General features: G+C 38.5%; 3 protein-coding genes across 3 annotated transcripts in view; all 3 read right to left on the minus strand.

Annotated features, from left to right (window-relative positions):
• The window catches only part of iars1 (isoleucyl-tRNA synthetase 1), a 48678-nt gene extending 29359 nt beyond the window's left edge, over nt 1-19319 (minus strand). The window contains exons 1-13 of the mRNA XM_068594234.1: nt 19233-19319; nt 18459-18582; nt 17538-17694; nt 17329-17448; nt 16952-17034; nt 16371-16488; nt 16127-16274; nt 11645-11732; nt 10321-10381; nt 9985-10080; nt 7494-7616; nt 2820-2911; nt 1390-1488 (exon numbers count right to left, since the gene is read on the minus strand). Of these exons, the coding sequence (XP_068450335.1) occupies nt 1390-1488; nt 2820-2911; nt 7494-7616; nt 9985-10080; nt 10321-10381; nt 11645-11732; nt 16127-16274; nt 16371-16488; nt 16952-17034; nt 17329-17448; nt 17538-17694; nt 18459-18577 (1304 nt within the window). The 5' untranslated portion in view covers nt 18578-18582; nt 19233-19319. The remainder of the gene's footprint in view (nt 1-1389; nt 1489-2819; nt 2912-7493; nt 7617-9984; nt 10081-10320; nt 10382-11644; nt 11733-16126; nt 16275-16370; nt 16489-16951; nt 17035-17328; nt 17449-17537; nt 17695-18458; nt 18583-19232) is intronic.
• LOC137796891 (desmin-like) lies at nt 5073-6496 on the minus strand. The gene has a single exon (XM_068595118.1). The coding sequence runs from the start codon at nt 6494-6496 to the stop codon at nt 5360-5362; it is 1137 nt and encodes a 378-aa protein (XP_068451219.1). The 3' UTR covers nt 5073-5359.
• Nucleotides 19320-20763: 1444 nt separating the features above from the next.
• rpl29 (ribosomal protein L29) lies at nt 20764-22994 on the minus strand. Its single transcript, XM_068594561.1, has 4 exons — nt 22891-22994; nt 22384-22436; nt 22089-22153; nt 20764-20953 (listed from the first exon to the last, which is right to left on the minus strand). The coding sequence occupies exons 1-4, from the start codon at nt 22986-22988 to the stop codon at nt 20852-20854; spliced, it is 318 nt and encodes a 105-aa protein (XP_068450662.1). The 5' UTR covers nt 22989-22994; the 3' UTR covers nt 20764-20851.
• Between the last annotated feature and the right edge of the window lie 2556 nt (nt 22995-25550).

Here is a 25550-nt window from a genome sequence, read left to right on the forward strand (position 1 = left end):
CGACACAGGAGGAAATATGTGCGCATGTACTTAATGTATGATTTTCAGAAGGCTTCCCAGGTCATTGTGAATGTTTTATTATGTCTACAAATAGGTTACATTTCTTTGCATTTCACTCTCGAGCTGAAACAACTAATCAATTATAATATGTGATCAGCAACAATTTTGATAATCCAATGGTTGTTTCAAGTAATTTTCTGAACGTCCTCTATTTGATATTCAGAGCATTATTATAGCAGCAAACATCCATTAGCTGTGTAAAGATATAGTGGAGTAATTTCTACCTGAGCAGAGAAACAAATTACTCTCCCTCTGTGTTTGTTGTAATCCGATTTTCTCATTGCTTTGTTTACACAACTGGGCCGGCCGCTCTGCACCGCTCTCATGCAGCAGTTGTGGCTGATAACGCCGCCCTGCGGTTCCCTCTCCGGTAAACACCGTTAGCACTGTTGCTGTTGTTTGCACTGTTAGAGCCATTAGCACCGTTACCTGCTAGCCGCCATGGTGGAAGCCGTGTGAAGGCAACAGAAATGCTCTGAAATTTTTATTTAGCACCTTTTAGTTAAATTTTTCAAATTCAAAAGTTCAAGCTTCTCAAATGTGAATATTTGCTGGTTCACTGAGTTATATATGAAAGTAAATGGACCATCATTGGGTTTAGGAGTTTCGACCAGACAAAGGATGTCCCTTTAGGCTCCATGATCGTCATTTTTTCTCGACCATGTGATTAATTGAAATAATAATAATGGATAATGAAAATTAACATTAGTTGAAAGATTCTTCTGCAAATATACCCTGTAACATACTGTAAATTACTTGTATATAATATGGACATAGCTGTCCTGTATTAAATATTACATGTGAACCCCTCATATAAAGAATGTAGCCTATAAAGTAGTGTGTGCGTTTGTGCTGGTCTCTGTGAACGTGTGTGTCTGTGCGTCTATACCTTACTAGCGGCTACTCATTCATCTCAGTTTGACAGTCCCATTACCAGAGGCAGCTACTGTGGCTCAGAAAAGAGCACTGGGAGCACCAGGGGTAATACCACTTAGCAAAGCCATCGTGCCGACGCTTACTTAGCTCCATATTCTGCCTTTAAAATGAGCATTATGCCCGTTTTCTACAAAAACATCGGTCTTGTGTGCATCATAATGAAATGTGGATTGATAAGGATTTTGACCCTAATTAGTGAAAGATAAAGAGAAATCTACAATCAGTAATACATAGCGTCCTGCAGAGACAGAGAACTTGACGCGGTCATGCAGACTTGTGGCTGTAATTGTTTTGGGGCCGCAACTGCCGTCTGTGTCCTTGACACTCCAAGCTGCCAATTCCCTGTCACTTAGCACCAAGGTAGCTATCAGCTGTCTCAAAAAACACGCTTACCAGTAGCATTTTTCGTTGTTTTTCAGAAGTTTTTCCACCATGTGCTCCACTCGAACAAACCAGCTGGGGACGGCTTTGTAGATCAGAGGCGTATCAGACCTGAAAGTATATAAACACATTACATAAAACATGGTGTTGCAAAGTGAAATGCATTCATGAGAGAAATCATAATTCATGAAGCAAGCCTTTTGCTTTCAGGTTGGACAGGGATTTTGATGATTGTTGTTGTTGGGATTCATTTTTTGCCGAGTAGGTTATATTTTGTTCTGCTGTTGATTTGCTGTATTTACCACTGCATAGAAATTGGGCCGGTTTAGTGACTAATAGGTGGCAGTGTTTTTTTAGCCACCCTAGCAGCATTGCTGTAAGAACAACAATGTTGCTCAGTCGGTCAATCTGCCACTTTGGTTCAGACTGAAATATCTATAAAACAGTTGGTCATTCAGAGAAATAGAAAGAACAAAATCAGAATGACTGATGATCTCCTCACTCTTCAAATATACATTTGTTCAATAGTTTGATTTAAATCACCAATTTCTCAAGAAAAAACAGCATTTCTACTAAGGCAGTCAACTTCACAGAGCCATCAGCGTGGCTCTGGACTCCATCTTAAGACCAAAAGAAAGTGCCATCTTGAGAAAAAGCTGCTCTTTCTCAACCACAGAAATAGTGAAAAATATGCAAAGTTAAGTTTAAATCTAAATCATACTATTTAGTAGCATAATTATATTACCGTGTTCTACTTGTTCTGCCAATATGATTGAATAGAGTTTTACTTTTTCATCTCTACAACCAATTTGTGGTTTCAGGTATATTCTTTTGAAGTTTTGTCTGAAGCGCAGCTCTCCCCACTTTGCCGAGTTCTACCTTGCAGGTGCTAAGTGGTTCACACAACTGTTTCATCTCCACGAGCCTGTGTCTCCTTGTGGCATAAGGAGCACATCTCTGCTATTTACTGGGTTAATTAATCCTGCTCAGGTCAGGCCGCTCCAAGTGAGACAGTGATTTAGTTTGCTTAAAACGTTAGTGTATGTATGTGTGGATCTGCATGTGCTTGTTACGATGTGATGATGTGGGAACGTTGAGGTTGTGTGTGTGTGTCTGTGTCAACGCTAACATTGGCTTTGTGAATTGATTCTGTGCAGACCACAAAACTTCTCGTGCTCCTGAGGGAGTAGACAAAAGAAAAAACACACTTCTTTAAATACTGAACTGTACATTATGTTTTCTAACATTTGTATCAAATTAGAAAATCAAATATTAAATTTGTCGAGGCCTAACATCTGTAGCAGGTGGGGTTATTCTATAACCGTTGTTTTAATGGTCGCCAGTGGAAAAGTGAGGCTTTCAGTTGAAGTGAGTGAGTTGGAAGGTGCCACTCTAACAGCACAGAGCGAACATCGGTTTTACAGTTTGACTGTTTGTCTCACCTCCAGCAGAAGGGGTAGCTATGTTTGAAACTGCTGGCATTGACGAGCCGACCCGCCTCCTTCAGCCACTTGATGATATTTTTGTCTGCATCCTAAAAAAGAAAAAACAAAGAAAATAGAAAACAATTTTAAAACTTGCAGCGTTTAAGAGTAACACAAAACCAGGCAGAAAAGCCGTGTTTCACTGTTCCCTGTGGTTGAAGTTTCCATGTGGTTTGGTTTGGTCAGAAGATGCAGCGATGCACCTGTAAGTCCAACCAGCTGTGACGTCATAGTGCACTGAAACACATGTACATCGTTGCAGAAAGGTGGCAAGTTAAGGCACTGGACGTCAGCAAAAACAGGATTTTCAGCTGATGTTAAATACTTTAAACAGGAAAAAAGGAAGCAATGATTTAAGGATGATATTAAAAGTCAACGTGAAAGCCAGATTATGAAATATTTGCCACCCAATCTTTTTAAATTAGGCATCTAACTAGTTTGATCCTATTTTTCTATTAATGAAAGCGCAAAAGTGAAGCCCGGTTACTGGAACCTGCAGTTTCTCATGCAGCAAATCTACAATTTATTTGTTTTCTTTATGTCCATTGCTAAAAATAGTTTTCACAGATTATTATTATTATTATTATTACATATTGAGTATACATGTCAGTAGTATTGTTCTGAAATAATTACGATCATCTTAAACATTTGTCCTCTTTATAATAAGAACAGCTTGTGTAATCGCAAACTGCAGTAGCACAACTCCAGCTGAATTTATAACTACTATTGTATATTATATATTATATATCATAAATCTTGTATTGAAACCAATAGAACATTTTTAGTATGTTTACTTTATGTATTTCTGGCATATAAAAGAGGTTCACAGTAAAACCATACCACGCTAACTCTGCTTTGCACTACTGGCTTCGGCTCAAACCATTCCTTTATCAATAGGTTAACATATTTTACTTTTAATATTACATTTTCCCATTCAGGTAGGAACGCTCTGGATCCTTGAATGCACCATGTCTTTAAGTTTTCCTTTGAGTAAAACCAAGGTAAGGTCACAGCCAAGGTCACGGTCGGCTTATTCGGGTATGATGAATACCACCAAAGAGGGAGGAAGAAATTGTCTGTTTTGTCATCCGGCTCATTGTTTATGGCAAACAATTTCATATGCAATCAGCCCTGTGCCTCATCACGCACCATTTCATCTCCCTCGAACCAAGCTCACAGTGCAATTCACAGGAAGCTCATAAATATGACTTCTCAGCAAGGTGTTTGGCAGACTGTTGGTCGTGACCTCTTTGTAGAGAGAGGGGTTTCAAATTTTCTCAGCCAGGAGTACATTTTGTTATGGCCTGACCCGAGCTCATTAAAACATGAAAGAGCACCTGTGATGTGGAGATTCATTGGAACTTCGCCTGCAACCAATTGAGAGAATTTCCCCACCTGGCCAATTTAGTATAGACAAGGGTTCCTAGACATATTTAGTAGATTACTCACATATACTTGTGACTCTTTTAGAGGATCTTTGTGATGAGAACATTTTATTATTCAGTGGTATTGTTTTCACAGGATAAAGCGAAAATCTCTAATAATTTGACTGTGCCTTTGTAGGTTAAAATGAAGGTTGGAGAAGAACAAGACACACAAGATGAAAGAAGAAAAGATCAAGCATTATTTTGAATGCACTCACTTCAATCTTTATTATGTAACAATTGGTCAACATTAGTGTAAATAGACAATAGTTGAGTCTTGTCAAAACAGTGTGAATAAGTAGTGGGGAACTGTAAAGACGAGGCAAAACACTGAAGGCATCTGCTCGGTTTTGTTTGGGTTGAGATGAGAAACCTCACAGGACAAAAGTGTTTTTTTTTGTAAAAGGAGGGGAGATCCTACATTTTGATCAAGAGAAGCAGTGGCGGCAAAATAAGAGCAGATGTAGCATCGGGAAGTCGCAAAAGTGGTGAGAGCACTCGGGTTGATTTGGTAGGAAAAGGGAAAGGTGAATTAAACAAGGGTGTTATAGGAAAAAGAGTAAAGGAAAAACAAACGAAAAAAGTCTAACTAAGGAGACCTAATTGTCATAAAAAAAAATCTAGTACGTAAAGCTGGATTTGATAGACATGTAAATCGTGTTCATCATTTTTTGATCAGACACTTTGAGCTTTTGAGTTTCTTTTTTGTGAAGGGGGACACCGCACGAGAGTAGGTTGTTTTTTTTTAGAATACTCTAATTCGACAAAGTTATTGTCAAAGAACACAAAGAACATGCGTTTGGACATCATTTTACATGTGATAGAAGTGTCCATGTCCAAAGAAATGTTTCGTAAAAAAAAACGTATCTCCAAAGTAAGGTTAAAAAAAAGAGAAAAGAAAAGTGTCATTTTGGCATCTGGACTGAAACACAAATCTGCATCGAAACATTTCAAACAATACCCAGCCCTTGGAGGAAGGATGGTAAAGTAGGGGAAAATGGGTAGATTGGGAAGAATCTCTTTCACGAGAATGAGCTCATCTCTCCACCCCACAATGCTTTGCTGGTCGCTGCTTTAGACGATTTTGTCGATTCCAAGCCTATGCTCCTCCCCTTCTAGCAGCTTCCTGTAGGTGGCGATCTCTGCATCCAGCTTGAGCTTAATGTGAAGCAGGTCCTGGTAGTCTTGGAGATACTTTGTCATCTCTAGTTTGGTTTCGCAGAGCTGGGCCTCCAACTGAGCAATGATACTCTCGAGGCTCCCCACCTTATCCATGTGGGACATTTCCATGTCCTCCAGCTGCTGCTCCAGGGCTGCATTGCGAGCCTTCATACCATCAATCTGGTTCTGCAGCTCTGACACTTGGTTGTGGAAGGTCGTGATCTCGTCTTTCATGGTCTTCATTTGGTCCTCGTGTTTGCCGGCATGCTCCTTGAGGGTGTCAAACTTGCTCTTGTACCATTTCTCAGCTTCCTGGACGTTGCGGGCAGCGACAGATTCTATCTCTGCGCGCATGTTACGCAGATAAGCGGCCAGGTCGGGCCGATCGCCGTCCAGCTCTGCTGTGATCTTTGAGTCCTCGATCTGCTTCATGAGGTCAGCCACTTCTTCATCGTGGAGCTTTTTTAGGAACTCAATCTCGGCTACCAGTTGTTCTATACGCCTCTCCAGATCAGCCTTCTGCAGTGTGGCATTGTCAACATCCTGGCGAAACTCAGTCAGAATTATCTCTGCCTCTTCCTTGAGTGCCAGCTCCTCCTCCAGCTTTAGTCTCCACACTTCAACCTCTTCTTCAATGTAGCCTCGCTCGATATCGGCTGCTCCCTTCTCATTGGTAAGCGCCTCAATCAGCTCCCGCACCTCTTGAAACTTGAGCTCATATTCCTCTCCGATGCCGGTGTGGCCTCCTTTGTAGCGGCTCTGCAGAGCAGCCAGCTGCGCTTGAAGAGACGCATTTCTCTGCTCTAGTGCCTGGACCTTCTCGATGTATCCCGCAAACTTGACGTTGAGTACCTGCATCTCCTCTTTCTCGTTGGCATGCTGCTGATGTATCTCGGTGCCCAACTCGACAGCGGCGCTGCGATTACCGGCGCGTCCGCGGTTGTCATACGAGGATCCACGGCACCGGGCAGGTGACGGGCTCTGAACCCTCACTCTGCCGCTGGAGCCGCTAACCTGCAGGCTCTTCTGGGTGTACGATGCAGCCCTCATAATTTGTAAAATACTGTTGTTTTTTTTCCAGTTTACAGAGGAACAGCTGCTCTCTCGGCTTCTCTTTATCTAGCTCACGTTGCGATTGACGCTCCCTCAGATCACCGATGAGTTTTTATGCGGCAATAAAGAATGTGTCGGACAGCCATGAAACTAACGCTTGGTTTTAACATATTTCAAAAGGGGATGATGACACTCTTTCAGTGAACTGTGGCTGCATGCTCTTTATTAGCTGACGCTGTACTGTTACTGGCCAAGCGGGTCAAGTCCACTCCCTGGCCTTTACACCAGGATGTGAAATAGTGGAGAGATCATGTATGACTGCTATTTTTCACTCGCTAACCACTTAGGATGGTAATGAAGTTGGGTGTGACGGGGAAGGCGCCCATTGCACTGGTAAACAGAGACAATGTGCCTTGGCAGCAGGTTTTCCTACACAACTTTGTGAAACTGCTCTGACGCTAATTCCCTTAACTCGCTCCACATCAACGAACAAATCAGGCACTTAAAGAATCATTTTAAATTACATTTGGAAAACATGATGAATATTTCATATTCTCATCTCAGTTCTCACCTAACATAATTAGAAAAAGGATTACATCTATGACCAAAAAGGGAGTCAGTCAGAATATAAGAGGAAAATAAATCAATACAGAAAGATGTATGTATGTATGTATGTATGTATGTATGTATGTATGTATGTATGTATGTATAATATATCTATATCTATATCGATAGATAGATAGATAGATAGATAGATAGATAGATAGATAGATAGATAGATAGATAGATAGATAGATAGATAGATAGATAGATAGATAGATAGAGAGAGGAATAGGAAAGTGGGTGCCCATAAAGCGGCAAACAGAATAATTATTTAAATCAGCTATCAATATTGTTTTATCACATGTGTCAAACCAGTGGCTCTCACCAGGGCTGGAAGCCTGAAATGTCTGCTAACCTTAGTCTACATGTAAATGTCTGAAGTGTCACTCACTTTGACATACTGTCCCGCAAAGTCAGTGACCTCCGAAGTGAAGCAGCCCGAGGCGTCCACAGGGCAGATCGGAGCCTGGTCTCTCTGGATGATCTTGTATTCGGTGCACACCCTGTAATCATCCTACAGAGAGAATAATACACAGTTCAGAGGGTTTAGGGAGTGATGGTATTTGTATCATCCAATTCTATTAATAATGTAGTTCACTACAAAAGGAGTAACTAGATTAGAAATGATTCGTCTACAAATTTATTGGCAATATTTTTGATAATCTGTCAATCTGAAATATATTTAAAAAAATTTACAAAACGGATTTTTTTTAGAATATGGATTTCTTAATCTGTGATAGTAATACCTTTTGAGTGTTGTACAAAACAAGCAGCTAAATAAGGGTTTGAGGGAAATTATGAGAGACATTTTTCACTATTTTCTGACATTTTAATTAAACAATTAAATCGAGAACATAATCGTGAGAACAATCAATAATATGAATAATTGCTAGAAACCCTATTTTTAACAAAGTTATTTACTGTAGCCTTTTACTACATTTTGAAAATGTGTCTGAAAGTAATTAAGTTAGATTATCTTGATGCAGTGACCCATTTTATTCAAGCTAATATCATTTGTTTCAATGATATACTCCGAAAGGAACCAACCTTTTATAAAAATAAATAACTATCTAACCCCTTTGGCAGCCATTGTCACTAGTTCAAAGATATGTTATGACTCCATATCAAATTCCTTGTTGAGCTGGATACTTTTTGCAGTGTTGAAAGAAGCACTACCGGCATGTGACAGCTATGCATGAAAGATCGGAGCAGTGTCCAGCTGTAAATGCATTTTGTATTCAAGCACCCTGTCAAGAGCCAAGACGGATGGCTCGCAGGATCACATCCAGTCATAACAACATAAAATTTGAAGAATGTACTTTGGCAGCGCATTTTTTCTCACTGTATATCTCCAGAGGAAAAGCATTTGTGTTTCAGATCTTCAGCAAACCAATCAAAGTGAATGTGATCCCTAAATAACAGCAGTGTTACCAAATAACCAAACCAATATTTAAATGCAAATGGGATGTGAAGGGCTTACAGAGGGGCTGACTGCAGTGAAATAAGCAGACAAGTGCAGAAGAGAATGCAAAGACAAAGAGTTTGTATCCACAGCTGGCCACAGCCATGCGGGCATCCATCTGCCCCTGACAAGGGCATCTAAAGTATCAGAGATAACTCAATACCTCTAATGACACTGCAACATTGCTTCTACACTGTAGGAATACCCTGATCCTGTCGCATTCAAAACAAATATTTCAGAAAACTTTCTTAAATAGGCACACACATAAATTTGAAGATTTCAAGACCAGTGGGTCCTAAATAGCCTTGATGGAAAAATAATAATATAAATATAATATAAAATTGTTTCATTGGTTGTTGTCAAGAACAAAGTTTTTTCGGCGAATTTAGTCCTCTTGTAAAGTAATGCATCAACCAACGTCTGCACAATGTGCAGGAAAAAGGAACTCAAAGCAGTGCAGCTATAGAAACAACACAGGACCTTGTTTATGTGCTCCATGTGAGCGTCTGCAGGACTGGATTAACAAGCTTACTTGAAGCAATGTTTCAGAAGCACATTTCTCAACTGTAGTTCAAGTCCCTTTAGGAGATGAAGTACATTATAATTATCAAGGAGGAGGTGAGCCTGACAAGAGGCAGGTTGAGGTCTGTCCAGTGACTGACGATTAACAGCAAAGGACCTTAATAAATAGCTTATATGAAATAACCACAAGGTAAAGTACATTTGTGTATACTTCTGTGTGAATTAAATATTTGACAAATAAACATTGCTAAATAATGTATTCTTTTATTAAGAACTTTAATGTAAAATTATGAAAATTTCATGCGCTTGTTATTATCAAATAAGCCAAACTAATAGTGTATCACAATACATCTGCAATTCTACATTTTGAATAAAGCTTGATGTCTATCTAACACTCACACTTAAAGCAGTGGATGGTTTGAGTCTTTAATGAGCGTTGACTAAAATGACTCAGTGCCTGAATATTAGATTATTGATTATTATTAGTATCAATATCAGTCTGAATATTCATCACGATATATTTTAAAACAGTTGTTAGAAGGTGTTCATTTTCCACTTCTGTTGTCCATTTGCATATTATGCTATAATACATGTATGTACTTTTAGTAAACTATAGAAGTTGTGGTGAAACAATGAGTCAATTAACTGATTATTAACTATTAAAGAGAAATGTATGTAGTCAAAATGCTGAACAGTTACTATGACAGTGCTTCTGAAATGTGCCGTTTTTTATTAGAAAAATGTTAATAAAAATAAAAAAAGAATAAAAGAATGGTAATTTCAATATCTTTCGGGGAATAGCGATGGCCAGTTTGTTTTTTTTCTGGCATTTTATAAACCAAAAGATTTATCTCTTGTTAAAAACACAAGCAGGAAATTAGTAAAAGAGCACACTCACAGTTCCAAAGTAAGGTGCCTGGTGGACCACGCCTGTGCCCTCTTCCTCCTTGACGTAGTTATCCAGCACCACCTGGAACGCGCCCGTCTCCCCATACTGAAGTGAAACGAGTATGAGGAGAAGCAGATGAAAGAGGTTGAGTGGTGAGGAAGCAAAAGAAATAGAGACACAGATAGCGGTGTTGTACAGAGAGAGAAAGATTAAGAGACTGATTTAGAGAACATAAACTGAGTTGCCAATTTGTGGTCGGACAGTTAATTAAAGTGAGACATAGGACTGTCTTCAGTTTGGAGCAAACAATACATAAACCTGTGGGGCAAGAACACTACTACTGACCTTGGCAAAGTACTGGAAGAGAGGCTTGTATTTTTTCCCTTTCAGCATCTTGCCGGGAAATCTAAAAACACAAAACACATTTCACATTAAAAAATGTTTATGAGATATGTTATGATTCTTACTTCGGCATTGCCATAGCTATATTTTTTAACTATATTTTTTGAGAACAGAAACTAAAATCTTAATTTAAGGTTTAAGCTTGTGTTGGCCGTCATGATACAGTTTTTTTTAATTATCGCACAAATAAATCTCTGCGTCTGTGTGTGGAGTCTTGAAGAAGAGGTTCCCGCCAATTAAGACATCAACATGCCGTTTTTATTGCCAGTTAATTTGTCCAATATATGGGATGAGGGGGTATAAATCGTGCCTGGAAATGTGCTCCATTAGATTTCAATGTGTGTTTCGCTCGGGTGTTTTCTTTACTTCAACCTTTGCTCCAGAGTTTTTACAGCAGCCCAGAGAGGCCACACAACAACACTGGCTCTAGATGAGGCCATTTGCATTTTTGCATTGGAAGTTTTAGTTTGTTGCGATCTACAACCTCACCGCTGGATGCCGGCAAATCCTGCAAACTGCACCCTTAACTCTGTTATAAAACAAGACAAAACCTTTCACAGTGACTGACACTGAATGAAAGACCATAGCTACGTTTGAATTCTCTCAATTTAGAGTTTGTAAGTTTTAGTGTCCAAAGTAAAAAATATTAAGGTCAAGAAAATAGTGGGGGAGTAAAAACTCATGTAAACACCTAATGGAAAAAACAACTCTGAGGTAAATACATAAACACTGAACACTATTATAGTGGTCAGCCATATCGGCTTTAATGCCCTTTAGCAGCGTTTGTCGGCTATAACAGAGAGCTGACAACTAGTGCTTTGATGCGTTTTTAAATGACATGAGACAAACCTCCTGCCAGTGGAGCAGTCAATAAAAAAAGACAAAAGATAGAAATAGTCTTGCATTGATACTATCGTAGAAATTACGATTATAATGAAATAGGACTGAACCATGCCGTTCAATACTTTCATGTCATTTCGTGAAAATAATTTCTTCAGTGTCTCAGCAAAGGACCGACGTACTTGACACCTGCCAGCTGAATTATTCACATAAAAAGGAACAGAAGTTGGAGAGTTAAGCTTCTTTATCGTGGCACATTCATAAGTGAAACAGAATATGGGGTTGGGGTTTAGTTACAAGAATAATTTGAATCAAATCCTTGAACTTTGATCGGAACGATCCATAATTTGAGTCAGTATTTAATATTATTTGTCATTTGCACTCTTAATGTGTTTTCGGAGGTGTCTATAGGGTCTTGTGTACTTACTTGTCGAGGATAGTGTACTCGCACTCTGACTTGAACAGAGCTCCCAGCCTGGCCTCCATCAAAATGTAGGTCTTCTCCGTGGCAGTATCTGAAAGATGAATAGAAAAACACATGTATTTGTTGGGTTGCACTTTGCTGCCAGGCCAAGGCTGCTAATATTAAAACCTTTACTGCTGTTACACAAAGGAACACTTTATACAAGAACACATCTCATTTCAGGACACAAACAGGAAGAACACATGAAGAATTGAAGAGCGCTGACATAACATTAAGATTAAAAAAAACCTTCACGTTTAAAGCTTTTAATAATAAATTCCAATTTATTGCAAATCTCATAAATGTTTCAATTTGTAATGTGCAAAAGAAAAACTGTGTAAATTGTAAAATATAAAAGACCCTTTACTTCATGTTTTATGATTGATATTATTCGTTATATTTATAATTGTTTATATGTATTGTATTTTTCAATATGTATTTATAATATACAATATGTTGTAACTTCTTAACTTACTCATGTCCTATTTCTTGCTGTTTTACCGGCCTTGTCATTTGTGTAGTCATTATTCCATAAAACATAAAAAAGAGAAAGGAGGTAAAAAAAATTAAAATTTTAAAAAACATAAGACAGAGAGATATAGACAGAGTACATTCACAGAAATGAGGCCAAAGAGAGAACGAGAAAGATGAAAGTATTTGCTGAATAGCAGAAAGGAAAGCTACAGTGGAAACCAAAGAGGTTTACCAGACCTGTGATGTTATGTCTCTGGCAATAAACGGAAAGGCAACGACAACTGAAAGCCTTCTGCAACGACAACATTGTTGACGTAGTCTAACCAGGTAAAAAAAGGAAGTTAGACTTCATCACACGACAATTGGAAACAAAATTGTTTCTGCGAAGGTGACAACATTAACTCAAAAAATCTCAGCGGTTGTTTGTATTTTCTGTACACACCTCATAGTAGATGAAATGAGGAAATAGAAATTATGGAGAGAAAAAAATTCTCAGGGGCGCTATGGTCATTTTTTAAAGTCTTTCCTCTAAATAGCTCCTGTAGTGTGATTTATGTTTATTGAACTGAATTTCATGTACGATTAATAGCAACTTATCAGCCAAAGCATCCAATAGCCCTCAATGTCAAACCCTGCTTCATAATACAGCGGCACATAAAGTCAAGGTCAGGTAAGAACCCAATAATATGGCTACAACCAATCAACCAGCAACTGGGCTTACTGAAAAGTTGCCACCTCAAGTAAGATACCCGCCTGATATTCTGGGAAACTGAACGCTCCGGGCCAAATGGGGATTTTTAGCAACAATAAACAGGAGAGATGGCGAACAACAGGGACAACGAGAGAGAGAAGGGGGCAGCATCAATAAAATATGTTTCTTCCCCTCAGTGGTGTGACAAATGACTGCACAGCTCAGACCTGCTGCTGCTGACAGCCCCTCAACTCCAACAGCAACAAAGGCAGCGAGGGAAAGAGACTCAAAAAGAGACGGGAAAGAAGAACAACGAAAGGACAAAACAGGTGCATGTGGAGGCAAAGAGAGCGATAAGAAAATGAGGGGAGGGAAAAATTGGATGAAGATGGGGTGCGAGAGAGAGAGAGATAAAAAGAGAGACTGAGCTGATACCAAAAAAAAAGAAAAAAAACATTCATTGGTATTCTAGGGCGGTCTTCCATGCAGCACAGGCGGTGCAGTCAGGATGACAGACTGTGCTCCAACAGTGCCCCCTGCAGGATCAAAGAGGCTATGACCAACTTGTATAAATCTAGGTCACCCCTTTCTTCTCTTTTTTTTAAACACTGTTTCTCTCACAGGGAACCAAAAACTACTGCAGGAGGGTAAAAGGAAAGACACCAGGCACCTCTCTGGAGTATTTCTTCATATATTTGAACAAGGACGACACTTTTTTTTTTAAGTGACCTGATTTGAGGTTCACCCACATTTCTCAGGTCTGACTCTGGCCCCACACAATAATGTAGACGTCTTACAACACATGAACAAAACTATTGGTTTAAGTTACAATGATAGGACTTTTTTATGGGAAGACACTTTGAAATGTCACAGCATAAAGAGCACAAGTGAAAAACACAACATGTTTAGCTGCCTCAGTTTCAAGGCCTTGGCTTACCGTTACATTGCAATAAAACAAAGTAATTGTTGATGGTATTAGTAACACCTGTGTTTTTCCTACTATGACAAGTCAAAATGACAAAAAACTAAATATATAATAATTTTGATATTTACAAACTAAAATAAGCAATTCGCAGTTGTTTGTCTCCACAAGTCAAGTTACAGTTTAAAAATGAAATTCCTTTATAATTATATCCTATTAAGACATTTGAGTAAAATGGCATATGAAATATTAATTATTGTTTAATTAGACTGCATTTTATCTCGGTGTACCGGTGTGAGAAGCTGGTAACTGCGTTTGATGTATCTGACAGCAGTGTGGGTGGTCCCGAATCAAATACTTAAAAAGATATCTTGCTTTTGGGAATTAAAAGACCTGACAATTTGAGTAAGGTAGCAGCTTTCAGGTCAGATTTGGATCACATGGTGCCGTTGCAAGCATAAATTTGGCGTCGTGAGAATAATAAGTCATCCCTTAAAAGCATGTGTATATGCAACCTGTATAACAGTAGAAACAGTAGGACATTTAATGCACAACTATATGTAACTGTCTTTTGATTAAATCTGAGTGGGCCGTTTTACGTAGGTGAGTCTACATGGGACTTGTTTTTAAATGAGCCTACGTGAACATCAGTTATGCCTCAGCATCAAGTTATTGCTCATAAATGTGAAGTGTCTGGTTGGTTGTAGATAAAAACAAACTTCCAGCATAAAGAGTCCATTTTCATACAACAAAAACATGTAATTTCATCAGCTAGCACTTATCCAAAGGCTAGAAACTCCACCAACACAATATGGTGCAGAAACCCCCTCCTCTGCATGGAAATCTGCCACAGCAGAGCACTGCTCCTTTTAATTAGCTTTTTTTTTGTTCCGTCTGATTAAAAAAAGAAAAAACACCAATGAGCTGATACGGTGGTCCAGGACACTAAACCCACATGGGAAACAAGATTTTCAGGGAGAAAACTTTGGCCTCAGGCGACAGCATTTAAGCAACAGTACTCAACAAAACTATCAATCTTGGTTATTCAAGTAATCCACAACACAAACATGTTTGAGGGCAGGATATGTGAGCAGCTATTTATTTCCTTCCTTCTCCAATGACTTGAAGAAAGCACAGATGACAGCAACAAAATAACCAGTATATACTATTGTTGTCACAATACTGGAATGTATAACTTTGATGCAATACCTTTAAAAAACAAATTATCTATACTGTTTTTATAGAACACTGATTACATAACATTTTAGATTTGTGTTAAAAGATCTATAGGCCTATAACCAAGCCAGTGTTTCCATCAGGATTATATGAGACTCACAGCGGTGGGTGGATGCTCACCGCCAAAGATACATTGAAGAGGACGGATCTATAAACTCTTTTAAACTATTTTGTCCTTGAGTAAACAAGTTCATCCTAAACATATTGGTTGTATAAATCAAAGCCACAAAGATGGGCTCCGTGAAGGGTCTGGTGAGAGCAGGGGCCTCTGTCCCTCCCCGCAGGGAGAAAAGGTGTAGCGAGCTGAAAAACCTTCACCACGGGCCTTTCATCAAGCCTCGAAGAACATGAACCCAGCAAGGTGTAAAAACATTTTCAGTTAATTATGAAACCGTGGCAGGCCCACTTAGACTGTCTAGGTAATTAACCCTCTGAGAGCCGTCAAAAGCTTGAGATATCAAACAGTATGGATTTTTCTATGAGCTTTAGGGTATCAACCCTAAAACTGCTGGACGCCTTGGTGAGCACAGGCATGGCAATCATATACTGTACTTCCACCCTGAAACTTTCCCAATACATTTGAATTAATTAATTCATACATTTTATTCAGATGACGTATACCACTTATATGTGGCATAGACTGTTGAGGCAGAAATTAAAAGTCTTTGTCATGTCCTGCTCGAATAACGCGACTGTAGACTGTAATATAAACAGTTCAGTTTGTCAGGTGCAACATTTACGAAATTATTGGTCAGCTTGTCCCATTTTCTGCAATAAAAATGATAGACGTGAGATGAACTTTATCTTATTAGATAGATCTTTTGACAGTTTTCCTTTGGGGACAATCTGTGGTTGAAAAAAGGTAATAAATCCCAATTTATCACAATACTCAATATATCGCAGTATTGTGATAATGTCGCGGGATAATATTGTATCGTGGGACCTCCGTTAATTCCCACCCTTAGTGTACCGATGGAAATTGAGTCGTAAAAGCGGTTCAAATATTTAGAATAAATGTGTAAAAAAAAACAATATTTTGTTTTAGAAAACTTGCTTTACTGGATAAAATAAATATATATTATAGAACTGGAACACAGCACTCGTGTCAAGCTCCGTCACTCACCTTTGACCTTGACGTATATGAAGTCCGGGTTTACACAGAGGGCCAGGTTACTTGGCAGTGTCCAAGGTGTTGTTGTCCAAGCGAGCAACGCCACATCTTCACTATCAACCAATGGGAAGTTGACGATCACCGATGGGTCCTGAACATCCTGGAGACAAAAGAGAAACAGAGATTTTGTCAAGTCAATATATTTACACCCTGACGGTCCACTTAGGGTATGATGGTGGTTGTGATTTGTGCCAACCTTGTAGTTCTGGTTGGACTCAAAGTTGGACAAGGGAGTGTTGCAGGCAGTAGAGTAAGGCATGACTTTGACTCCTCGATAAACCAAACCCTTGTCGTACAGTTGTTTGAACACCCACCTGAATGAATAGAAGACAATGTAAAATGTAAAAAGGGAAGGAGTGACAAACTGCACACAAGAGAACAGACACAAGAGGACAGACTCAAGATATGGATCCACTCTGGTGTGTGTGTGTGTGTGTGTGTGTGTGTGTGTGTGTGTGTGTGTGTGTGTGTGTGTGTGTGTGTGTGTTACTTTAAGTGTTTTACTCTAGATTGTGGTTATTTATTCTCATCATCAGAAGCTGACCTAAGTTTTAAAAAAGTAAACTAAATAAAAACTGAAAGCTAAATTTCCTTCAGGATAATAATCAGCTTAAGGTTGAAGAAATTATTAGGTGGAGTAGATACTGTAAATCCAAAATGAATCTAATGAAAACAAATGTTATTAGTTCTTCAAAAAAGAGCCTCCGTGTAATAGCTTGTATTAAAATCTTTAAGCCACAACTTGTACAAATAAGATGGTAAATGTGACATTCCTACCAGACAGTCTCCATGAACCATGGGTAGAGAGTCTTGTAGTCGTTCTCAAAGTCAATCCACCTTCCCATTCGCGTCACTGAAGTCTAGGAATTAAATAAACATCCACATAGCAAATCAAGAAAACATAATGATCTTATGCCAAAGGTGCGGTGTTATTTAGGTCAGTCCGCATAGAAAACCTTGCACATAAAAAAAAACATTTACACATGTGAGATCTACCTATAGTGTGGCCTCACCATGTTTAAGAGCAGCTTCAATGCACTGTTCCAAGTCAGATATGTTTTTTTGATTCACACATTGAATGAAAAAAAAGCCAACTTGGCTCACAAGTATGGCTCGAAAGTTGTCTCACATATTGTGCTTTCGTCTATGCTCACCTTCCACTCGCTGGAGTATCTCATGACAATGTTTCTGCATTGCTTGTTGTACTCAGCAATGCCCATCTTGGCCACATCGTCAGGCCCTTTGATCCCCAAAGTCTTATCAATCTCATACTCCTACAAAAGCAGACAGAAGACAATACAAATTAATAACCCAAGAATAAATCTGTAAATAAACAAATTAAACAAATAAAACAGATTCATACCACAGGCAGGCCGTGACAGTCCCAGCCAAAGCGCCGGTCTACATGGAAGCCGCTCTGGTGAGCAAAGCGAGTAACAATGTCCTTTATGGTGCCGGCCAGGATGTGCCCATAGTGGGGTAGACCCGTGGCAAAAGGAGGGCCATCGTAGAAGGTGTACCTGATGTGGAAATGGTCAGGAACATATTTTTAAAAAGGTCAACAGTATTTGATGAAAGAAGAATTTGAGATAATATAAGAGGATGAGTAAGATGTCTGGAACAAACATTAAGATAACAATAACACTGCCTCGTTTATGAGTGTTTCATGGTTTCTTCGTTCACAAAACAATTTCACTGCAATTTATATTTGTTTAGTGAATGTCATCATGACATGCACAAAGTAAGACATGATTTTTAAATGTTGTGCTTTTTTTTACTATCAATTCATTTATTTTAAACCCTTTTCCCATTTATTGTGGTGTATTAATTGTAAAATAATAATTAACACAATTTCTTGTTAGCATGTACGATATGTGCCGAAAACACAACAACACTGCTTCAATGTTTGTTACTACATATTGTCATATGGAAAAGTACCGATATTCATAAAGATCAAAATATGAAAGAGTATAATGGAGTGAAGCTATAACTGGTTAGCCAGGAAATGCAACTTCTACACTTGGCAGCGCAACAAATGTAATACCAACCCCTAAACCAGTCGTTAAACACTGACAGCATTCAAGAGACAGCAAGACATGACATCACCATTATCATTTTGTTACCAAAACACATTAGAAAGCCTTTTCTTATGTCAAGCGCAGTGATTATTGTAGCTTATCAGATGTCTTTGGTATAATTAATTCATTTTACACTTCAACAGCTTTTCGTGAGATCATGTTACTTAGTAAATCAATGATTATATTTAAGAAACAGTTAGATTTACTTGGGCTTGTTCTTGGACTGTTTAAGGCATTCCTGGAAGCAGTCCTTGGTTTTCCAGAACTGCAGGACATTCTCCTCCTCCGAGGGGAAATTGATGGACTCAGGGACTCGCTCCACCATGGCGTCTACCCCAAAAACAAACAAAAATGTTAACTCATTAGGCTTGTAGAGCAGGAAGACATGGAAATAAAGAAGGTGACAAAATGAATCTGTTCGTTCCCTCTTTTTCCCCCCAAATACAGCACTCATGCAACTTCACGAATCGTTCGGGACAAGTGAGGACATACTTTATAGATAAGTAAACATTAAGATGCGTGTCCTTCAGTAAACGTCTCCTCAGCCGTCCTCGGAGCCTTTAGTATCTCATTAGTCAACATAGTTAGCTGACATACCAAAACCAGTAAGCGCTCAATGGTTTGTCAACAGAACATTCAGTACTTTTTAATATTTTACGTGCGAAACACAGGCTAACTAAGACATTATTGCAAAGTCGAAATACTTTGTCACCGAAAATCTGCCAAACTAGTTTATCGGGCCCAATATGTCCGTAAGTCACTTTATCACAGCAGCAAGCGTTGTTCTCAAGAATGACGCCTGCTTGTTGTTAGCTTGCAGGCTAAGCTAGCAGGTGAACGTTAGTTAGTTAGCTTGCAGCTCAACCGGCAGTAAAGTTAGTTAAAGGCCGCATGTGGACGCTCACGGTCAGATATTCAGGGAAGTCTGAATGTAATTAAACATTTTCTCGAGGATATTTAGTTTGACTGGATGTACTCACATGTTGGCTGCCCAGAGTCAAGAAATGATGCAAGCTGGAGTCAGCGTGAGCGGAAGTGACGTTGTAGCGTAAAGTCAGATTTTTTTTTTTTTAAAACGCGGAAATTTAAACGCGCGACCGTCAAAATAAAAGAAAGGATTTTTTTTTAGATAATTATAAATAATACAACAAATACATTCAAATCAACGAATGGATTATTGAGCTACACTTCAGTGTGTACAGTAACTTAAATCAGCCCCACGTACTGTCTATGGTTTATACAAGCTGTAATGCAAAACTAATTTTAAACCAGTGCTATTACATACATGAAGGTGAAACAGTCAAAGTTGCTGTTTTCCTCATATTAAATTTATATATTATCTGTCCAGACAATTGTTTTTGTTGCTGCTGTGTACAATCCCCATGATGAAAAAATGAAATAAAATGCACTGCGTAAGTTACATGAACAGACCACTATTTTGCTCGTCATGGATTTGTTGTTCCAAACGGGCTACAACTGTGTTTTGTTAAGCGTCTCTGTGTTACATGACAGTATATGACCCTTAAACTCTAATAATTCTGAAATGATCCCTTCTGTATAATGAGTACTTTACTTTAAAAAAAAAATATTTCGATGCTTATGCCTTTGTACTTGCAGACCATAAAAGTATTACTAGAATGTGGTATTGCTTCTGTTACTTAAGCATACGATCTGAATACGGCTTGCAGACACTACTTTTGCAACAGTGTACTTTGATCCCACACATAAAGACTAATTTGATACACTTAGGAATTACATTGAAACACCCTCATTTTAAATCTGTATTCGTCACACATCATATTTAAGTCTTGGTAATTCTAACTCATTAGGGTGGAAGCTTGTTTTTGTCCAATGATAAATACGCTCTGCCAAGGATACTTCTTAAATCCCTCTTTTCAACATGTTATCTCCTTTCTTGTCCAAGACAGTCCTACCTGTTCTTATCTTTGTCCAAGTGAAGAGAAAGGTCTTTTGAGCAACAGTGGTGGACAATTTTTAAATTCAAAGACTGATATACAACAAATAAGACGGTGTTTCTTCAAATACGCCTGATACTGGGACATAAAACTCGAGTAAGGTTAACACTTGTTGGAACTAGTGCCGTCTGTGTGTGTACCAATCACAGATAATCTGAGTTAAATCTCTTTTCCATATGCTACTATCAAAACCAGACCATTAGCAAACTCAATGCTTCAGATCTAACTGGCTGTATGTGACCAGCGTGATGGAAAGTGTAGTGACATCACATTTCTAGAAAGGACAAAGCAATGTCAGAAATTCAATTGACGTAATCCAACAAGGATTTTTTGAATCCGCAAATTCCTAATGCTTTTAATATGTTTTGGTGTTTGCCTTTATTTGAGTAATCCTTATTCCAAATCAGTGGTTTTGATTAACGAAAAATTAAGATTCAAACATTGCTTTGGAAGAATTCCAGGAACCCAATCAAATGATATATTCCTTAACATCAAACTCAAGCAGTGAGAATAAAAAAAGAGAAAAAATTGATGGTTGTTTGTTAACAAAGCATTGCTTTATTGTGATGGTAGAAACACAGTCTATTGAACGCTGACAGACATTGAGGTGACCAGGTGGCAGCCTATTTCGGTGCTTGAACTGCTTCTGCCTTCCTCGCCGCCTTCATGCCCTTCTTGTTGTGCTTCTTAGCAAAGCGCATGTTCTTCAGGAACTTGGGGTCCACCTGCAGCAAAGAAAGAAAGCAAACGGTGAAGCGAGCAGTGTGGAAGTGCTGCACAATTCCAGGATTTTTCTCGCCTAAAAAAAATAATCAACCAAATACAATAAAACAAAAGCAATCACTCGTTAGTCTCAGAAGTAACATCTTTAACATTTACATAATTTCCAGGGACCCATGCAAGAGACATGGTTAAGATTAAGTGGAGAATTTAAGGTACATAGTTTTATACTCGTAAACAATGCTGCAGTGTCAACTGAGCAAAATTGCATTTCAGAATGTAATTACAACTATCTATAGCTGCCAAACCCATCCACTCTAAAAAAAAACACACAAAAAAACAAGTCAACGTTACAATACAATTAAAATGAAAGACAACTTTCAACAATGCTTCAGCACCTTGAATCATTTTGTCAACTTCTCAGCTGCTTGAGCAGCATGAGCATTTGACGATCATTTAACAATTTAAATGATTCAACTGTTAACGTTTGTCTGAAAGCCCACCATGACAACAACTGCCATGACCTTTTCAAACATGATCATTTTGCATTTTGCAACAGCAGTGGAAACAGCTTTTTATCCAAACTAAATTACCTTTAAAAAAGAAACACTTGACTAAAAAGAAAACATAACTTGCATTATTCTACTGACAAGAGTTGAGAGTATTAAAGTGTTTCCTAAACAAGTGAGGACACATGGATCTTTCTCTCATAGCATTAACCCACATCTAAGTAGCCGGCTGACCAATGGCTTAGTGCAGTAGTCAGATTTATTTTAGAACAAATGTATACCTATTCCCTATTCCTGTAAATGAGGAAGGAATAGACTTAAAAGAAAATCAGCATGATTTAAGGAAACATTACTAGTCGGGATGCATCATGGTCATAATAATTAAATTCTAAAACACAAAGTAAAACTGTTGGAGTAATCCTCATAATTCTGACCTGGTTTCCTCAAGTGGTCGATTTTGGTTGCATTTGAGCTCCGATAGAAACTGTATACAGGCATGTACCATAATCCAAAATAAAAGTCTGACTACTGGCATGCTGCATGTAAACAGAGACTATGCAAGCACATGATTTCTCAGTGCACATGCACAGTATCCATCCATCCATCAACACAGAACTGTAGCTGAACTTACCCCCTTCAGTGACTCGTAGCGTTGAGATCTGGGCTTCTTGATGCCATTTCGGTGGGCTTTACGAGCTGTTCAGACAAGGGAAGAACAATTTAACACAGGACAGGAGATCCATTTGTTTCAATACTTGCACAACACCTTTATGTTATCAGTACCATTAAAGTACAACTAAATAAATGCTGACATTGAAATATCCTGAATGATTTAAGTGAATTACACATTATGATTATGTATGTACATGTTACATAAATACATTTGTACGCTATGTGTAATATCTTATACATGCAGACAAACTTACACTGGTTGTGGGTCGTGTGATTCTTTGACTTCGCCATTTCGATACTGGTTAAGCTGAAAAAAAAGGAAAATTAGACATTTAGCATCACTATTATTTGCATCCACTCCCGTGATGGCTAACGTTTGGCGGGCATTCAATAAAGCTTTGTACAATGTAAACTGAAAAGCACTTGTGAAAAGACAACTTCATAATAAAACTGCAGCAGTCAAATCTCGATGTTTCAGTACATATTAGAAAGAAAAGACACACTCTTAACACTAAAAGTAAGCATTGTTTTGGCTGTATGTTGAACTGCCTGGTCGTTAGCTGCTTTGCTTCAGGCAGCGTTAGCACTTTTACGATGCAAAATTCGACCATAAATGAGGAAAATATTTCAAACATACTGGGGTGGAAATACGAACAATAAAGTGATTTATCACAATTGGTGGTTGTTCTGGTGCGGGAATGTAAAATCCACTCAGATTGATTGAGATTTTAAAAGTCCACATATGTGGGAAAGTTGTATACCTGCCACACGAACAGACGACAACCGGAAGAGGAAGAAAATCTAACCCGGTAGAAAATAAAAAGAAGCGAGGGGTCAGTCTGCTCTTTTTTACTGACATCGACCCCCATTGGTGGTTTCTGGTATGACAGGTGAGAGCCCACAGATGGCCACACGATGTCACCCTCTGTTCATATGACACCATGTAATCATGATAGCCACAATAAATTAAACGTGTGACTGCACACACACACACACACACACACATGCACACACATGCGCACGCGCGCACACACGCACTCACACACACACACACACTCACACACACACGTGAACAAATGTTTACACTGTGTCTTCATTAGAAATGAAAGTCTGGAAATTGCATGCCTTCTTGAATCTGGGAGGCCATTCATTTTTTTTATTTTGTCATTCTTTTTTTGTTTCCATTTTCCTTCTTTTTTTTGTTTGAGAACTGGACATAATACACACCTACACATGAAATATAACCCTACAACAATAAAACATTTAAAATAAAACTCTTAAACCTATTGCAAAACGTCATGTTTGCACTTAAATCCAGGATGTCCATCTCTGAGCACTCACCACCTGAATGTCTTTATGTTATAGCTTCTAAATGCAGTGGGAGGGTAGTTGAGTATGTAATAATTATACAATAAGTATAGGTCTTTAAGTCATTGTCTTAGTTGTAACTTTGTAATCTCATAGTTTTTATTCACATTGGCTGCAAGACTCTATTGATAGCATTCTTGGTCTGTTTATATTTATGGTTCCCAGACAAAGTAGACCTGTAGACTTTGGTAATCTCTTTTTTTTCTTGGCTATACCATTATGTTTACATAATAGCTTTGTGTGAAATATCCCAATAACAAATTTGCCATAAAACTAAAATATAACTCATCATTGTGAGAATGTTAGCAAGCTGAGATTAGCATTTAGCTCAAAGCATCGCTGTATATAAGTACAGCCTCACATAATGGCTGTAAACTCTTGGTGTTAACTTATTTTATTACAATTTATAGATTTAAAAAGGAATACTTTTTTATGTTGCAATTCATAGTTTTAATGCACATAATTTGGATTTACCACAAGTCACATTTTATTTCAGTTTCCTGGGGAGTAAGTAGCAGGTGCAAATAGTATTATTTGCTTCTTACACCATTCTAACTACAGTATAGAAAACCACAGTAGAAGGTTTTGGTTGGATTAGTTGCTAAAAGTCTGAATGAAGTTGAGTGGAGATGATGTGCGCTTTCCTTCGGGTGCACCTGTGAAAGATACAGATTGAAGTGCCAGTCACAACATTGCAACCAGCATGCGTTGGGACGGACAGATTGTAAATCAGCCAGCATTCATAGACATATTCACAGAGATTGACCCTCCCCTCTGTCAAAGATGAGAAAGGATGCACACTCTTCTCTCTCTCTCTCTCTCTCTCTCTCTCTCTCTCTCTCTCTCTCTCTCTCTCTCTCTCTCTCTCTCTCTCTCTCTCTCTCTCTTTCTCTCTCTCTCACACACACACACACACACACACACACACACAGACGGACGGAAGACGTGATTTATTTTTCTGGACATGTCCTGAACATTTCCTAACCCTTTCTCTCTCCTTTCTTTTTCCTTTCTCCTCTCGTTCTCTGCTGAGGTTGGGTGAATCCCTGCTCAAGCAGAAGAAATTATGCATCCTATATTTAGACCTGTTTGATCATCCAAACCTCTCCGCTCCACTCTGCAGTGCTCCGATAATTACAGATTTGGATACATGTTATATTTCATACTTTCTCCTTGATCTGATATTGTGGTCAAGAAAGGTTTCCGTTTCCTGCGAGATTCTTCACACATGCTAATTCTGGGGGTGTGGGAGTGTGAGATTATACCACAAAATGAACACATCGCTGTGAATATTTTTTCAGTGTTATCTCTGTGAAATCTTTATTAATGAAGCGAGATAATCTCACTTTGTTCACTGAAACTCTCAATTATCATAACTCTTCCATGCTATGCGGAAATCAAAAATTCTAAGGTGATGAAACAATTCTTAGTTTGGGAGGATTATACTCTAATGAAGACAGAGATATGAATATTATAATCCATTTCTGCCAATATGTCTCCAAAAAGCTAGGTGGATGAAAGAGTATATTAATCTTCTCATCAAAACATTTTTTCCTGGATATTTTTGATTGATCTTTGATTGTCATAAACACACTTTCAGTTCTCCCCAGACCAACGCTGTATTCAGAATACATTTTACAATTAAATCTTTCTTCAAAATTCTGAATTTTTACTATGATTGGTTGTGTTTATTACACACTTTGCTATATTGCTCACCTGATATTTTCTTGGACATTTCGTGTTACAGAAAAGTACTTTTGTATCCTCATTTGAGGATCAGTTTGTTGTAATTATCTTTTTTCTCAGGGTAGAAAGCTTCAAAGGCCGGTAACGAATGCTCTCATGTCAGGAAGAAGTTCTCGTAGTGACATAAAACAGCAACGTCACATCCAGCACAAACAGTTTAATGATGCTTCTGCAGAAAGAGCAGCATCTTCAGAGATGCTGTACATGAACTGACACCTATAATGAAGTCTATGGGGACACCAGCACTGCTCTGTTACTTTATCGATTCTCTTTGAGGGAATGCAAGACATCACATGCTGCTGGGCTC

Source organism: Clinocottus analis, unplaced genomic scaffold (assembly GCF_023055335.1).
Source record: "Clinocottus analis isolate CAN_PGR_092001 unplaced genomic scaffold, fCliAna1.0.p SCAF_3, whole genome shotgun sequence".
NCBI classification, from domain to species: Eukaryota; Metazoa; Chordata; class Actinopteri; order Perciformes; family Cottidae; genus Clinocottus; species Clinocottus analis.

What these genes read in the sequence shown, in the direction of transcription:
- LOC137796891 (XM_068595118.1), bottom strand. Translation starts at nt 6,496, where the DNA reads ATGAGGGCTGCATCGTACACCCAGAAGAGCCTGCAGGTTAGCGGCTCC.
- rpl29 (XM_068594561.1), bottom strand. Translation starts at nt 22,988, where the DNA reads ATGTCAGTAAAAAAGAGCAGACTGACCCCTCGCTTCTTTTTATTTTCT. An exon ending in GTCGTCTGTTCGTGTGGCAG is followed by an intron (nt 22,437 to 22,890) that starts GTATACAACTTT and finishes CTTTTTTTTCAG; the next exon opens with CTTAACCAGTATCGAAATGG. An exon ending in GCTACGAGTCACTGAAGGGG is followed by an intron (nt 20,954 to 22,088) that starts GTAAGTTCAGCT and finishes TCTTTGCTGCAG; the next exon opens with GTGGACCCCAAGTTCCTGAA.